This window comes from Vigna umbellata, chromosome 7 (assembly GCF_029865625.1).
Source record: "Vigna umbellata cultivar VRB3 chromosome 7, Vumbellata_1.0, whole genome shotgun sequence".
NCBI lineage: Eukaryota > Viridiplantae > Streptophyta > Magnoliopsida > Fabales > Fabaceae > Vigna > Vigna umbellata.
In genome coordinates, this window is record NC_142171.1 from 26,930,129 (window position 1) to 26,947,239 (window position 17,111).

A 17,111-nucleotide genomic window follows, 5' to 3' on the forward strand; every position below is an offset into this window, starting at 1 on the left:
TATAACATGAAAATAAATGTTCATGTTTTTTTGAAATATAATTTAAAAATAGTTTAATTATTTTCTTGTTTTACCTTTATATATTAGTTTAACATTAAATTATATTAACATCATTATATATCCCTACTGGGAAAATTAATAAAATCATTGACTATAACATTTAAGTATTTATAAAACCTACTAAGAAACCACAACTCATCTTTCAAATGGACTATTTTTATTTTATTACTCTTCTGAGCATCTGTTAACATTAATATATATATAATAGTTACTATAAATTAAAATAGAAAGTAATTAATTATTTTAAGTAGTTTGTTTTTTCAACAGTTTCCATTTAATTTAATTCATTTACATAGTTTAAATTATGGATTATAACTATTGATGGACTTTACATAACATCGCATCATAGATTAGGGTTTGATTTAAATCTGAAGAAATCAGAGTGTGATTAAAACTTTACATAACATCGCATCATATTTAATTTTTATAATAAACCAAAGTTTATTTAGTCCAGCAAAAGTTATATAATAGATAAATATGCTTTAAACATTTAAATTGTATAATAAACCAAATCATAATAAATGAATACTTTAATATTAAATTAATTATTTTGGACTTATAATAATTATAAAATGATGGATTTCTTTTTTCAAAACATTGACTTAGGAAAATATTTAATTTTTATAATAAACCAAAGTTTATTTAGTCCAGCAAAAGTTATATAATAGATAAATATGCTTTAAACATTTAAATTGTACAATAAACCAAATCATAATAAATGAATACTTTAATATTTAATTTATTTGGGACTTATAATAATTATAAACTGATGGATTTCTTTTGTCAAAAACATTGACTTCTGAAAACATTTAATTTTTCTTTTTTAACTTTTAATACATATATCATTTCTTCGTTTTTAGCGTTTCACCATTTACTTTTTGCAAACGGTATTTTTATTACCAAAATAGAACCTTTTAATGTCAATTCCAAATTTAATCTAAAGTAAAAGTGATAGAGAGCAACATAAAATAAAAATGTTATGAAGTAAAATCAATAAAATACAAGTAAATTTGGAAGACGAAATTACAAATTTGACACTAAAATGAAAAGAAACATGTACATGTTTAATTGGTTATGTGATTATCGTCTTAATTTCTCTACCATTTATATATAATTGTATGCTTGGAATTTATAGGTATCATTTTTTTATAGTAATGATTATTCTCTTTGAAGTTGTGATACACGAAATTCCTTCACTACAATAAGTAAACATTTAGTGTCAACCAAATAGTTGATTTTAAAATCATAAACATTAATTTGTTACCATTAATTTTAAAAAGTCAACTCTAAATAATATTGACTAAATTGATATTAATTTGTTATTAATTTTTAAATTAAATTTTAAATGAAACATGTAAGGATGAATCAATATATTATTGAAAATGTTTCATACACATAAAACTGAGCGTTTTTTGTCTGTTAGTTTGTTATATTTGTTGGCTTTGTTATTTCGCACCTCGTTTGCCACTTATACCATTTTTGCGTTGTTGACAAAAAAAATGATGGACACAATAGAGTTGATTTAATCGATTATAACTTGAAACTAGAATGTAAAAAATTAATAAAGTTATATTGAGGTTAAAGTAACATTAATCTTATTAATTTTATTTTTCATATTTATTTCAGCTAGGACTAAAGTATATTTTTAAACAATCATTTAACCTTTTTTAATTAATTGTTTCTCTCATATTAACACATCAATGGGTAATATGTAAGAGTCTATAAAATTTGTTTTAGAATTGAGTGTATTTTAAATAAAGAGACTCAATTATTTTAATATTAAAATATTAAAGTATAAATATTTTTTTATAAACGAGTTTCATTATCTTAAATAACATTATTTTTCTAAAATTATTTTCTGAATAGCTCTTTCATTTCTTTCTAGAGTTTCTAATTACATGTTCATTTGTTTGAAAATCGGAAACCGTTAGGATGATCCTTGAGGTGAACATTCCACTTTCATATGATCGGTTTTCTCAATAGAGTGAGTTAACTTTTAGCTCCTGTTCTTGATATGTTTAGTCTACCAATGCATGTGAACCATCTAGGATCACATGTGGTCTTTGAGTCTTCTTTAAGATTCTTTGTTGTCAGTGGTCCTAATAGTATGTCATGATCGTCTCTGTGTTATTCATAGGGACAGATAAAGCTTTTGAGCTTTTAATGGTGTTTTCAAGGTTCTAGAATTGTTTGGTCATCTTTCAGGTAAGGGAAGCTAACCTTATTTTAAAGTTATAGATGTGATGAATATATATGGTAAATTGTATGTCTTGTTGAATTGAGTTTGTTGAATTGATGATTTTGTGTTTGAGTTGTTAAAATATGAATATGTTGCAACTTTTGTGTGTTGTTTGCTATGCCTAAATAATTGATGTAGAGTTGAGGAACTTAAGATCTGATTATTTTAGCAAGTTGGCATATATTCTAACATTGAAAACTGTTTTTGAACCAAGCACTAATTAGGAATACCAATTTGATCATCTGAAGAGCTCCATTTTCCCAAATCACAGTTTTGAATATGTTGTTTTCAGTTATGGCGTTGAGTAGTAACAAATTGGCATTGAGCACCATTTCCTTGTGCAAGTCTGAGAGTATTTTAGCTCCAGACCGTTGAGCATGTATATTTGTGAATATTTTGACATTGAGTTGTGGCAAGGCATTGAGTGTCACTTTTCACTACAGGCTTGGTACAATTTAATTCTAGGTTGTTGAGTGATAAAAGGGTGTCGTTGAGAACAACATTTTGCAAGAAGAATAACGTTGAGTGCCAAGATATCGTTGAATGCCACCTTTTGCAAAAGGTTTGGTGTTGAATGCCAAGACTATCACTGAGCATCAAGATTGTTGCTGAGCTTTCTCTTTTGTGAAAGGTGTTGCACTAAGCGCCATTTTAGAGCACCGTGGGATATGTTGTATTTTTCTAATGCTTTGTTGAGACGATTTATTATGGATGTGATGGATGTTTAATATGTATTATGGATTGAGAACATACTTGTGAATGTATATAATGAATGTTATGGAGAGGAATTTCAATAAGAAATTTCTTGTAAGTGATTTCAATAGTGTATATATAATTGTATGGATTCCGTATTGGGAGTTCTCATGTCCCTCTAATAACACTCTAATATCAAGTAAAAAAGGGTAGGGTATGTGGTGAGAGGTAGGAGATCCTAATCCAGGGGCTTTAAATTAGCCAAAAGAGTTAATGTACTAACCTTGTATGTGGTAGAGTGAAACCCATTAGTAATGACTTTATAGAGTAGCAGAGGTCATCACAAGTGCATAACTCGCTAGAGTCTAAAATCAATACATGGAACATTAACCCAAAGCAACCTCTGCCATCAACGTGTATGGAGAAATGTGGGGAGGTGTAGGGAGAAACATTCAAATGCACAACATCACTTAAGCCCAATGTGCAAAGCGACTCAAAATGCTTTCTCTTGACCAAATTCAGCTCAGTTGACCAGTGATCTATTTGCGAATTAAGAACAATTAAGAACAATGATCGATCAACAAAAGAAAAAGGGTTGTCTAGCAATTAAAAGAAAAGTAAAACCTTTTTAAACAAAACTAAAGAAAAATATTTTTATTAAAATTTTCTTAAAAGAAATTAATTTCCTAAACACTTAAAAATACATCTAAAAGTCTATTTTTAACTACAATTTTACAAAACTAAAGATTTAAAGAAAAATCCTAAAACTAACCTAATTCTAAACTATTAAAAACTAAAATGATCTATCCTAGACTCTAAACACATAAAAAGGTGTAAAATTAAGGAGTTATCAGATATTTTTCGTGAAGTGTATCTAGCATGAGGGATATTGTATTTCGGTTCTCATTATTTTTGTATTTTCTATTAGTGCTGATGAGAAACTTCATCAAGATCATATACAACCAACTTTTTCTATCTTTAAACTATTTGGATAAGCAGCTATTAATACAAGAAAAGGTAGTTTAGTGAAAGAAAATGTTAGTAGTCTAATTGCATGTTCTCTTGAATAGTATCGAGGTTAAACAATATATTAAGCATCAAACACTACACATATGTTAATTTTATTTCATTTAACAATAGTTTGTATTATGTTTTGTAGTACATATGTATAATCTGTGAAAGATATCTACGAGAATCTCAACAATTATATCATAAATAAACAATTCGACACTTATTTCCCACGGTAGTTTCAAGAATATCTAAGAATTGAGTTAAACAACTAAAAATGATGCCACTTTACATCAATTTCAATAGCTCAAACGTTATAAAGTATTTGAATAGCAACAAAGGGACATCTGAAACTAGTAAAGTCACGGCCAATTGATTTTGTGAATGCATACAAATTTCATACAACAACGATATTAGTAAACAAAAATACAAGTTTCCTACAACGATATTAATAAACAAAAAGCACCATTTAATAAGTGATTGCCATGGTGTTCTTACATATAAGTGAATCACACACAAAAAAGTCATGGCCAATTGATTTTGTTTCATTTATTTTTTTAAAAATTGAAATTCAAGTTTACTATTTATCTCATCATGGACAACAAAAGTGTAAGATGGATTAGTTGATAGTTATCAAGACAAAGTTAGTGGGAGTTTTTGATGACAGAAATACCTTGGATTTAATGTAAGAGGAAATGAAATATTTCATGTAAGAGGAAAAGCAAAAGAAAGATTAATATAGTGGCCAATTGATGACCGCTTATATTAAAACCAGTCTCAATACTAAAAGAACAAATGTTAATATGTAAATGTTGAACAAGTCTTTTGCCATGCACTTAAAAAATGCCTGTTATCAATTCAAAAGAAAAAGTTTATAATTGACCAAAACCTACTTAAAATTGTTAAGTTTATCGATGAAGATCACGAAAAGACATAATACTAATAAAACTGAAGTCCAATCACATGAAAATTAATATATTCATTACAATACAAAACTTTAAAACAATGAATTAATAAGTCTCATATTTTACTTTCTGAAACTTAAACTACTTAGATTTTCGACTTACTAGTGTTGTGAAATTTTAGTGTTCTTATTTTAATATCTTAAATTATTTACCTGCAAACTGGTATAGATAAGGGTTTATAAAATAGTTAGAAATTATATCCTAAAAGTCACGTATTACGTACGAAAGAATATTAATATATAAATTTAAAAAAAAACATTGAATTTTAAGATTTTATATTAAAACTAGTCTCAATTAATTAGAAAATTCCAACAAAAACATGTGACAATGCAGAATAATTTATATTATTTTGTATTAATCTATGTATCACATATGAGAGACCATATGGATTAAATCATCTCAAATATTTCTGTATTTATATACTTTCTATTGATAAAAAAAAAGAAAGAGAGAGAGAGAGAACAAAATAATACCTTGGAGTCATCTGTTTTACCATCTCCTTTGGCACCATAATTAATCACATTGTGTGTGTTGGAAGTTGGCATCAAGAACCTCTTACAAAAACATGGTGAAACAAAGAAAACAATCAAAACACAAATGATTATTAATGTCTGCATGTTTAGGAATAATGAAGTTGACAGAACAAGATCTTTCTTCTTGTCTTTGGTGACTGATGATCCTGCAGAATATGCACATACTGTGACAAAACAAAGCATAGGTTATGGGGTTTAAATAGCAAAATTTTGTTACTCACAAACTGATGCAAACTGCATAATAAATGTTTATTTAATGTAAATCATAAATATTTATTTAGAAACTATTAATGTAGGATGCAATGCTTATTGTGTAACAAAGTTTTATAATGTATTAATATTAATTTATACAACAAATAAAAATCATAATAAATTAATATATTAATCTTAATTTATATTTGGGATTTATAAAAACTATGAAATGATGGATTTTGTTTTTAAAAACATTGACTTCTGAAAACATTTTTTTTTAATTTTAACAACATATATATTTTTTTTTCGTGTTTAGCGTTTCACCATTTAGTTTATCAAAACCTTATTTTGATCACCAAAAACACCCTTTTAGTGTCAATTCGAAGTGGAATCTAAAGTAAAAATGATAGAGAGCAACATAAAATAAAATGGTTAATTATAAAGTAAAATCAATAAAAACAAGTAAATTGGGAAGACGAAATTACAAATTTGACACAAAAATTAAAAGAAAAATGCAGATGTTTAATTGGTTATGTGATTATCAACTTATAATCTCTACCCTTTATATATAATTGTATGCTTTGTATTTATAGTTATCGTTTTTTAATTATTATTCTCACTGAGCTCGTCATACACACAATTTCTTCACTGTAACAAATAAACATTTAGTGTCAACAAAAATAAAACTAACAAGTAAAAGCTACAAATAATTTAGTCAAAATATTAAATTTGAATTGTTCAAATAGTTGATTAAATTCATAAACACTAATCTATTAACATCAATTTTTAAAAGTCCACTCTAAATAATATTGACTAAATAGATATTAATTTGTCATTAATTTTAAATTAATTTTTAATTAAGTTTTAATTAAAGCATATTAGGATGAGTCAATTGTTGAAAATATTTAAAATCCGTGATAAGTTAACAAAATCTAAATTTTAGTAGTCCAAGTCAATTCTAAAGACTTTCTGACTATTATAATAGGTCAAACTTTCAAAGCAACCAAAATTGTTCTCAGAATCAATTCTTAAATTAAATGTTATAATATAATTTTTGTTTATTATTTTAAAAGTTGAATAACTACATAAATACTTATTTAACCCATTAATTTATTATATAAAAAAATCTACAATTAATAACCACAATAATTAATTTTTTCATATTCTTAATAAGTGTCTAATTTAAGTAAATTTTAAGATAATTTTGATACTTATTTTGTTTTTTATTTATTTAGATTATGCTTAATTTACTTTTATTTAGTTTGTTTTGCACAAGACAAAATAGAAACCAAAGGAAAATCTAGAACACTAAACCTGAGACTAAGTCATGAAAACTCCTTAAAAACATTATATCAAGAGATGAAAGAAGTAATAAAGCATGAAGTTTATCCCACAATAACAAATCTCTAGGAGGAGTAACCTCAAGCATCACCTTTAGAAAGATCTAAAATGTAACTTTATAACTTGAGTCCAAAATATGGAGCTTAAACCCTTGGTTGTTCTAGAATAAAACCTCTATTGCTCAAGCACTAAAGCTAGTGTTGAGGACTCCCCTAGACAGCTTATAAAACAAACCTTATGTTATCATTTTAGGCATTAGGTGATATCAAATATGTAGAGTAGGAATGATTTTGAGAGGCTTGAGAGAGATGTTTTCATTATAAATCTTATGGCTAGATGCTCTAAGATTTCATTGCTATATTCTATGAATAATAAATTCTAACTCTGTGTGTTTCTTCTTCTTGGATATTTATTTATGCTTCCATTCAATTTGTTTGTAAATTAGTTTGCATGTCTTTTGTCATATATAATGATCAGAATCGAGACTATAGGTGAGATTATCTAATAGGAATCATCACATACTCAACATTTCTTTTTAATTTTAAATTTTAGAATTGAGATTATATGTGAGACTATCTAATAGGAATCATCACATACTCAAAATTTCTTTTTAATTTTAAATTTTATTTTCCCTTGCTCAATAACCAAAATCATGGCTGTACTTTATTTCTTTTGAGACCAGCAGTATTATACGTGAAAGAAAATGATGGTGCTCATCTGTTGTAGATAAAATCATGCAAAATTATCACACATATATTCATGGATTTTGAAGTTACTTGCGGACAAGACTTCTTATTCTTAATAAATAGATTCTGATTGCTGAACTAAGAAACTACTTGTGTTTTTTTCTCATTTCATTACTTTTAGTATCACATTATATTGCCAAAAGTCATTATAATTAGAATGATGCTTTCTCAAATGGGACGCCGCCCAAAACACATCGTATTCCCAAATTTAACCAATTTCTAAAAAAACACAAATTAGAAATGTAATTTCACCAAAGACTAGAAAAATCTAACTAAATCATAGATGTTTAACACGTAAGAATCTTATGGCAATTTTTTTTTCAGAGATAAAAATAAAAGGCTAAAAAACCCTTACTACAATTTTTTTTTCGCAACACTTTTTTCAAATTTCTTTTCAAAATCACAACACTTTGGTTAAAATGGTACCATGTTTTGTTTAAATTCAAATAGTTGCTGGTTAAAGTACATACAAAAGGTGTGAAGTTGGTTGATACGGTAAAACAAAACTCCTAACGGTTTTAACTGTTTGTTGTTACAGTTAAACGTTCCTTCTATTGTTGATATATATGTTGCATTGTACTTTCATTCTTGGTTAATGAGAAATAACTATATTCGTTTCTCTCCCTCTCTGTTATTCTTTACTTCTTCTGCATAATATAGTAGATTGCTCTCAAGAGATAACAAAGTTGATGTATACAACTATTCTGATGTATGTCTCTCAACACTCTTCAACCTTGACATGTATCTTAATCTTCACCTATATTTTGATCCTCGAGCAAAACCAGACTTTGTTTTCTTGCTCCAGTTGGATATGAAGCACAAAGCTCATTTTTGGGTGATGACCATAGGAACCATCGTTTGATGGGGATTAGGTTCACCTTCATTATACATTATTTATCTTTTATTTAATTTTTATAGAAAAAAATGTCACATTTTGTTTTGATTATTGTTTTATTTATCATTAAGAAAAGAGAATCACAGAATGAAAAAAGTTAAAATAATATAAAAGTAAAATATATTAGAGAGAGAAAACAAAATGTGTGAAAGAGAAGTCGAGAATCAGAGAGAGAAAGGAGCGTTCAAAGCTCTGCTAGGGTTTCGACCCTCTTCAACAGTCAGCCACCACCACACACGACGGAGGACCACTACACTCAGTTTCAGACTGATCAGAAGGTTGCAAAAGCTCTCAGGTAACTGTATAACTCTAAAAAATTTTATTAACCTTGAAATGAATGATACAAAGTCTATTTATACACAAAGCACACACAGTAACAGAATACACTTCTGTTTTGTTTATTTTCAACACTCCTCCTAAACAAAACGGTAAAGATAACATGATTCTGAAGAAAAACCAAAATTTTCAACCCTTTTCACCGATTGATCGGTGAAAGCTTCAATTTTTCCACTCCGATCTGCTTTCTAAGTTTTAGAAAGCGTTCCCCTTTCAGTGCTTTGGAGAGAATGTCTGCAATTTGGTCTTCAGATCTGCAGAACACCACCTCTAGCTTCTTCTTGCTGACTTGTTCTCTAATAAAATGAAATCGTGTCTCAATGTGCTTGCTCCTACCGTGTGATGTAGGATGCTTAGTCAGGTCGATGGCTGACTTGTTGTCAACAAGCAGTCTGACTTTTCCTCTCCCTTCAATCTTTAACTCCTTCATCAGTGAGTCAAGCCAGGCTGCCTGACAAGTGGCTTCACATGCCGCAATGTACTCTGCTTCACATGAAGACAGAGCTACAACAGGTTCCTCTGTAGAGCTCCAGGAGATAGGTGCCCCATCAAAGTAGAACACATACCCTACTGTACTCTTCCTGTCACCCTTGTCTCCACACCAATCAAAATCAGAGTAAGCAATTACTCTTACCTCTCCTCCTGATCCATATTTAGGCAGTCCAATTCCATACTCAATGGTACCTTTTAGATACCTTAAGATCCTCTTTACAACATTCAGATAAGACACTCTGGGGTTTTGCAATAATCTGCTGACCAAACCCACACTATAGCTAATATCAGGCCTTGTATTGCACAAGTACCTTAGGCTCCCAACCATTCTTCTATACTCAGTAGGGTCAACAGCTTCTTCCTCAGGATCTTTCTCAAGTTTTATGCCAACCTCTGCTAGAGTAATAGCAGAGTTGCATTGATACATGTTAAACTTAGTTAACATGTCTTTAACATATCTAGACTGATGCATCATCATACCTGTATCAGTTGTAGTGAACTCAATCCCAAGAAAGTAACTAAGTTTACCCAAGTCACTCATCTCAAAACTCCTGTAGCATCTGGGCTTTGAACTTGTCAATTTTTTCAACACTGTTGCCCGTAACCAGCATATCGTCTACATACAGGCACACAATTACCATATCCTTCCTGTCATTCTTCTCATAACACTGAACATATACTCCATGTTCAGACACACATTTTTCAAAGCCAATGCTGCTCATGAATCCATCTATCTTCTGGTTCCAGGCCCTTGGAGCCTGCTTAAGCCCATATAAGGCCTTCTTTAACTTGTACACCTTGTCAATGTGCTTTTTAACTTCAAATCCTTGAGGTTGAACCACATAAACTTCCTCTTCTAGGTCTCCATTCAAAAAGGCAGACTTTACATCTAATTGATGTAAAGTCCAGTTGTTTTGTACAGCAACTGAAACTACCAGTCTCACTGTTTCCAATCTGGCTACAGGTGCAAACACCTCTCCATAATCAATTCCAGCTTGCTGTAAAAACCCTTTAGCCACCAACCTGGCTTTGTATCTAGTCACAACCCCTTGAGGATTTATTTTAGACTTATAAATCCATTTTAGAGCTATGGGTCTCTTGTTAGGAGGCAATTCTGTCAGCTCCCAGGACTGATTCTTCACAATTGACCCAATTTCTTCCTACATAGCCTTGTTCCGTCTCTCATCCTTCACTGCCTGCTCAAAGTTAACTGGTTCTGCTTCTGCTATTAAGGCAAAGTGAACAAAATTACCTTCTGATGAGATAGTTGCCTCATATGCTAGGTCATAGTCTCTCAAATGAGTTGGCAATTGTGTCACCCGAGAGGACCTCCTAACATTCTCCTCTCTCCTGCATACCTCTGTATCTGCTGCAGGTTCACTTTTCAACACAATGGTTGGTTTTTCTTCTCTTTCAACCTCCCACTGCCACTCTCCTGTTTCATCAACTTTTACATCCCTGCTGACTGAAGCAGTACCTGTTACAGGGTCATTCAATTTGTATCCTCCTGTAACATGATACCCAATCATCACTAATGGAATTCCTCTATCATCCAGCTTTTTCCTCAACTGTTCTGGAACATGTTTGTAGCATAGGGACCCAAACACTTTCAGATGCTTAACATCTGGCTTTACTCCTGACCAAGCTTCCTCTGGTGTGACTTCATTCAGTCTCTTTGTTGGAGACAAGTTCATTACATAAGTGGCTGTCAACACAGCCTCACCCCATAAGAAACTAGGTAGCCCCTTACTTTTCAACATGCACCTTACCATGTTTAGAATTGTTCTATTTTTCCTCTCTGCTGCCCCATTGTGTTGAGGTGTGTAGGGAGGAGTAACCTCATGAACAATTCCTTCTTTTCCACAATAATCTCTGAAATCAGTGGAGATATATTCTCCTCCTCCATCTGTTCTCAGTATCTTCAGTTTATTCCCACTCTGCCTTTCAACCATATTTTTGAATTGCTGAAAATGTTGCAGCACTTCCCCTTTTCTCTTTAAGAGATAAACCCAACATTTTCTGGTCCAGTCATCTAAAAATAGTAGAAAGTACCTGCTGCCACCAGGTGTCTCTACTTGCATAGGGCCACAAACATCCGAGTATACTACTCCTATTTTCTCTGCAGATTTCTGAGGTAGAAACCTTTGAAAACTGCCACGGGTCTGCTTGCATTGGACACATTCCCTGCAAACAGTTCTTGGAATATCCACCTTTGATAAGCCAGTCACCAAATTCTTCTGGCTTAACATTGATAGATCTTTGAAATTCAGATGTCCAAATCTGAGATGCCACAGCCACTCATTTTCCTCTTCTGTTGCAGTAAAACAGTGATGGTTTACTGCCTCCATCACCAATTTAAATGTTCTGTTCTGGGAAAGTTCAGCCTGTATGACCTCTTTTCCCTCTTGATTGAAGATGCTCAGGCCATTGTTTTTCATCTTCATCACATACCCTTTTTGAAGTAGTTGTCCAAGACTAAGTAAATTAGTCTTTAATCCAGGTACATACAGTACCTCTTCAATGACCACTTCTCTACCATCTTCACCCCTCAAAGCTACTCTGCCAGAGCATTCTGCCTCCAAACTACTGTTATCAGCAAATTTGATCTTCCTATTCTTCACTTTCTGCACTCTCACAAACCAGTCTTTTCTCCCAGTCATGTGAGTTGAACAGTCAGAGTCAAGATACCATACAGTGCTTTCTGGTTGCTTCTCATCATCATAGGCCATCAAAATTACTGCCTCTGAATCTGATTCTTCTTGGACCAGATTAGCCCTCTTAGGTTTATTCTTGGCCCCTTCACCTTTCCAGCACTCCTTTGCATAGTGCCCCAGCTTCTGGCAGTTATAACATTTCACCTTTTTCTTATCAAACTTCCATTCTCCATCCACATTCTTGGTTTTCTTTTCTTTTCCAGATTCAGTGAACTCTTCTCCTTGCTGGTCCAGTGAATCTTTTCCTTTCTTTCCTCCTTTTTTGCCTTTCTTGAAACCCTTTTTACCCCTCCATTGTGATCTGGCCTGCAGGGCCTGCTCCTGACATTGCCTGCGTTCATTGAGACGTAACTCATGAGCCTCCAATGAATGCAACAGCTCCTCACTGTCAATATCCTCTCTTCTCCGAGTTTCTTCAATGGCAGTACCACATAGTCAAATCTAGGAGTTAGGGTTCTCAGAATTTTATCTACAATGTACTCATCTGTTACCTTTTCACCACAAGCTCTCATTTTATTCACTAACTCCTGGACCTTATCGAAATACTCAGCCACGGTTTCACTTTCTTCCATGATCAGAGTTTCAAATTTCCTCCTTAAAGCTTGCAGTTTAACCTTTGCATTTCTGTCTCCATCACCGTAGGTTTTCATCAGCATTCCCCAAATCTCCTTTGCAGTGGCTGCATTAGAGATTTTGTTGAAAATTTTCTGACTTACACATTGATACATCAAGAACCTGGCCTTGCTGTCCAGTTTCTCCAGCATCTTGTGTTCTTTCTTCTGTTCTTGGGTTGCCTTTTCACTCAACACAGGCACTCCATCTTCAATGATTTCCAACACATCCTGAAAGCCAAATACATCCCACATCTTGATCCGCCAATCTGCAAAATGCTTGCCATCAAACACGGGTAGTGTCTCCTGAATTCCTCCTATTCCAGCCATCCTTTCTTGCTACTCTCTTTCTGAATCTTTGATCTATACCCAGTCAAAGAAACCACCTTTTTTTGCACTTCTGGATACACACACCTCCAGATTACAGTCCTCTCTTTTCACACACCTCAGGATAGCAACCTTGCTCTTGATACCATATTAGAATAAAAGGGGTAGAAACGTAAAAAAACTCACACCCAGATATTATTTCCCTTAAAACGTATGTTGTGCACGTGTTAGAGAGAGAAAACAAAATGTGTGAAAGAGAAGTCGAGAATCAGAGAGTGAAAGGAGTGCTCAAAGTTCTGCTAGAGTTTCGACCCTCTTCAACAGTCAGTCACCACCACACACGACGAAGGACCACCACACTCAGTTTCAGACCGATCAGAAGGTTGCAAAAGCTCTCAGGTAACTGTATAACTCTCAAAAATTTTATTAACCTTGAAATGAATGATACAAAGTCTATTTATACACAAAGCACACACTATAACAGAATACACTTCTGTTTTGTTTATTTTCAACAAAATAAGCTATAGAGTTCACCATAAAATTTCTCGCATAACTTATATATTCTATTAGCTAGAAAAACGAAACAACTTTCGTTTGTTTGTTGATACATCATTTCACATATAGTGTATGAGGGCTTAGTTCATCTCAACGAGTAATTACAATTTGGAATAGTAGATGTGGATCTTCCATGAACATTAGTACAAGAACAAGAAGCTGGTTTTCCTGGTTGAGAAGAAACAATTTTGATTTCATCCAACACAATGTTGAAGCAACCTGGTGAACCACAAGCTAAATTAATAGCTCTGTCGTTTGAAGATGTTCCTCGAAACCCACGAAATGTCACCTCACTCAGTTGGACTCCTCCTCCTCCATTCTAATCATGCCATATTCAAAAAGTAACTTTAGTAAACAATAAATGATCAGCAGAAGCAAGTTGAGCATCACAAGTTATAATATGAATGTTAAGTGAATACCATTATTATGTCATTATAGTGTTGATCTATAATTATTGGGTTGTAAACTTGGTTTAATGTGATTTTCTCAAATGTGATTCTTTTCGCATAACCTGATCCACCCTGTAAGAAATCGAAATTACATATCATCCAAGTCATAAGAGGATATGAAATGAAAAAAAAAGTTTCAAAATTTCATTCTCAATTTTATCAATCACTCCTCCAAATTACGTTAAATGATTTAAAAAATAAGTCATACCGAAAATGTCTTGATTCTTGCTCCATTTGTAGTTTTCGTGAAGCTGCTATTATACACACGAACTTGTTCCACGTTGTCATTGTTTCTACCCAGGCTACCAATGCTGATTGATTTGTTCATGTCAAGTTAGAAATAACACAGATATTAATTCAATAAAGGAAAAATTTCATAGATTAATGTAATGTTTATGTATTATTTTCATAAACAAAAGATACTTTCATCAAATATTTAGATGTTTTTCTGTTCAAATTAGGTGTGTCATTTGAAGATATAGTTAATAATATATATTTATATTTATAAACCTTATTCCATGGCCTGGTCCACAAGCAATTCCAGTGGCATTAATGTAAGACGAGTCACCTATGATTGCAATGCAGTCATCACCTGTATAGAAAGACAACATAAATCAAAGTTGTAAATGTAGTAATTCTCTCACAATTACTGAAAATTTGGTTTACCAGAAGCTATGTTGGAATCTTTTATGAAGATATTTTTGGAAGAAGAAATGTCAATTCCATCAGTGTTAGGACTATCAGCAGGAGAGCGAATGCTAATATGTGAGAATATGGCACCGTCACATACATTTATGGTTATGTGAGCTTGTGGACTATTTGTGATTCTCAGATAACTAACACTGAGACCATTGCATGCATTGAAACCAAGGACCTGCAACAGTCAAATTACAAATTTCAACATATGATATTGATATAATAATGAAAAACAAAAAGTTTAGGATGATCTAACCGCTGGTCTTTGACAGTTTTTGCATGGCCACCAAGAGGAACCAAAACCATCGATTAATCCTCCTTTTCCAACAATTCTAAGACCGTTTATGTTTGTGAAATAAATCACCGTAGATTTATCACCTTGCCATGCATTCTTCTGTGATGCCACTATTTTTCCTTGAAGCTGCAAGAGAGAGAACTTAATAATTAAATTAAGAAATATATTTACTCATATTGTGAGGAAGTTTAGAAAGAAATGACGTTGTATATTTTCCAGTGATGATTTTAGATGTGGTGAAGGTTTCATTGGTGAGAAAAATAGTTTCTTTTTTATTTTTAGATGGTTTCTCCTGTGGAACGGTTATATCTAATTATATATATATATATATATATATATATATATATATATATATATATATATATATATATATATTATTGAGGTTATTAGTTATATATATAAATTTGTACTTATGATTGTGTTTGGAAAATTCAATAATGTTTTTCTTTCTTGTTGATAGATTTTTAGTGATGATTGTGGGTGTTTCATAATGGTTATTTTAATTATATTGAAGTTTTTTGGGATTTTAATCACAGAAATTCATAAAAGTTTCTATTTTAACTCTCTCTCTTATATATTCTTATATATTGTTATAATTCGTTTTTCTAGAATAAAGTTATTTCAACTGTTATTTTTCTGTATTTCAGGTTTTACTTTTAAGTAAAAACATCCTTAAATACACTATATAAATTTACGTTAAGTATTATAAGATTTGATGTAAATCTACATTTAAGTATTAAAAATTCTGCATAATAAGTAAAAATGAAATTAAAAATATACAAAATAAATTATATTGGTTTAATTTCATTTTTTTAATAAAAAACTTAAATTATCTAATTTATGTAAATAAAACAAGAAATACAAATCACAAACCATTTCTTAAAACCTCCTTCAAGAATAAATTTAATAGTTACCAAAATGAAAATCCACTTTTAAGTTGGATATGCTATACCTGAATATTAATATTTGTGGCCTTGCATGGACCTTTCATGATTATGTTCCTCTTCACCAAGAACACTCTATTTTGTGGTATCAAGAGAGTTGGTGTCCCTTGTCTTCCACATATGTCATTCCATGCATCCATTAAAGCCTATACATAATTTCAAATCAGAAAAAAAAATATTAAAATATTTTTTTATCAACAATAAAATATATACATAATAAGAACATTTAAGATAAAATCACAACACAACTGAAAAAAAATACAAATAGAAAAAGAAGCAGAAACAAATTATACCTTAGAATCATCAGATTTTCCATTGCCATTGGCACCATAGTTTCTCACATCATAAATTGTATTTTTGAATTCAACCATAGACATGTCACATAAACATTGTGAAATGAAGGAAACAATCAAAACCCTAGTAATTAGCCTTTGCATGTTGGAGAAGAGTGAAACACAGACAGGGCAATATTTTGTTTAGTATCTTTGGTAACAAATGTATCAAAAGATGAAGAGTTCGTCGTATAAACAATGAAGGAAAACATAGGTTTTGGGGGGTTTAAATAATTGGAAGAAGTTTACAATTACATTTTTGGAATTATGCAATGCACATGATATCGATGTTTTTTACTTTATGTAACCAGAATATTATAATAGGTAAATACTATTTAAATAGGCTTAAAATCAATGTAATTTTATGAAATTAATACAAGATCCTTTTAAAAGTTGAATGACTTGGGGTTTTCCATAATTATATAATTTTTTTTATTGTTATATTATTTAATTATTGAACTATTTATTAAAATAATAACTATTAAAATTTGTTGTTAAATAATATCTTAATGAATGAGTAATTAATATCGGAATCTCTTACAAATATAACATTTGTAATTAATAATTAGATAATGGAAATTAATTCATATATAACAAATTGTTTGTACTTATTATGTTATAGTCGGTTTTTCTCAGGTAAACTAACATGGAAATTAATTCAAATTCAAAAGTTAATCCTAACGAATTA

At 31.1% G+C, this 17,111-nt stretch overlaps 1 protein-coding gene across 1 annotated transcript; it reads right to left on the reverse strand.

The window, feature by feature from the left end:
- Positions 1–13,792: 13,792 nt before the first annotated feature.
- LOC124839706 (putative polygalacturonase At3g15720) lies at positions 13,793–16,528 on the reverse strand. The gene is made up of 8 exons (XM_088095536.1): positions 16,385–16,528; positions 16,100–16,237; positions 15,109–15,273; positions 14,823–15,030; positions 14,667–14,748; positions 14,365–14,467; positions 14,127–14,228; positions 13,793–14,026 (listed from the first exon to the last, which is right to left on the reverse strand). Exons 1-8 carry the CDS (start codon positions 16,526–16,528, stop codon positions 13,793–13,795), a joined length of 1,176 nt encoding a protein of 391 aa, XP_087951662.1.
- Between the last annotated feature and the right edge of the window lie 583 nt (positions 16,529–17,111).

What these genes read in the sequence shown, in the direction of transcription:
- LOC124839706 (XM_088095536.1), bottom strand. Translation starts at nt 16,528, where the DNA reads ATGCAAAGGCTAATTACTAGGGTTTTGATTGTTTCCTTCATTTCACAA. An exon ending in AGATTCCAACATAGCTTCTG is followed by an intron (nt 14,749 to 14,822) that starts GTAAACCAAATT and finishes CTTTCTATACAG; the next exon opens with GTGATGACTGCATTGCAATC. An exon ending in ACTATAATGACATAATAATG is followed by an intron (nt 14,027 to 14,126) that starts GTATTCACTTAA and finishes TGGCATGATTAG; the next exon opens with AATGGAGGAGGAGGAGTCCA.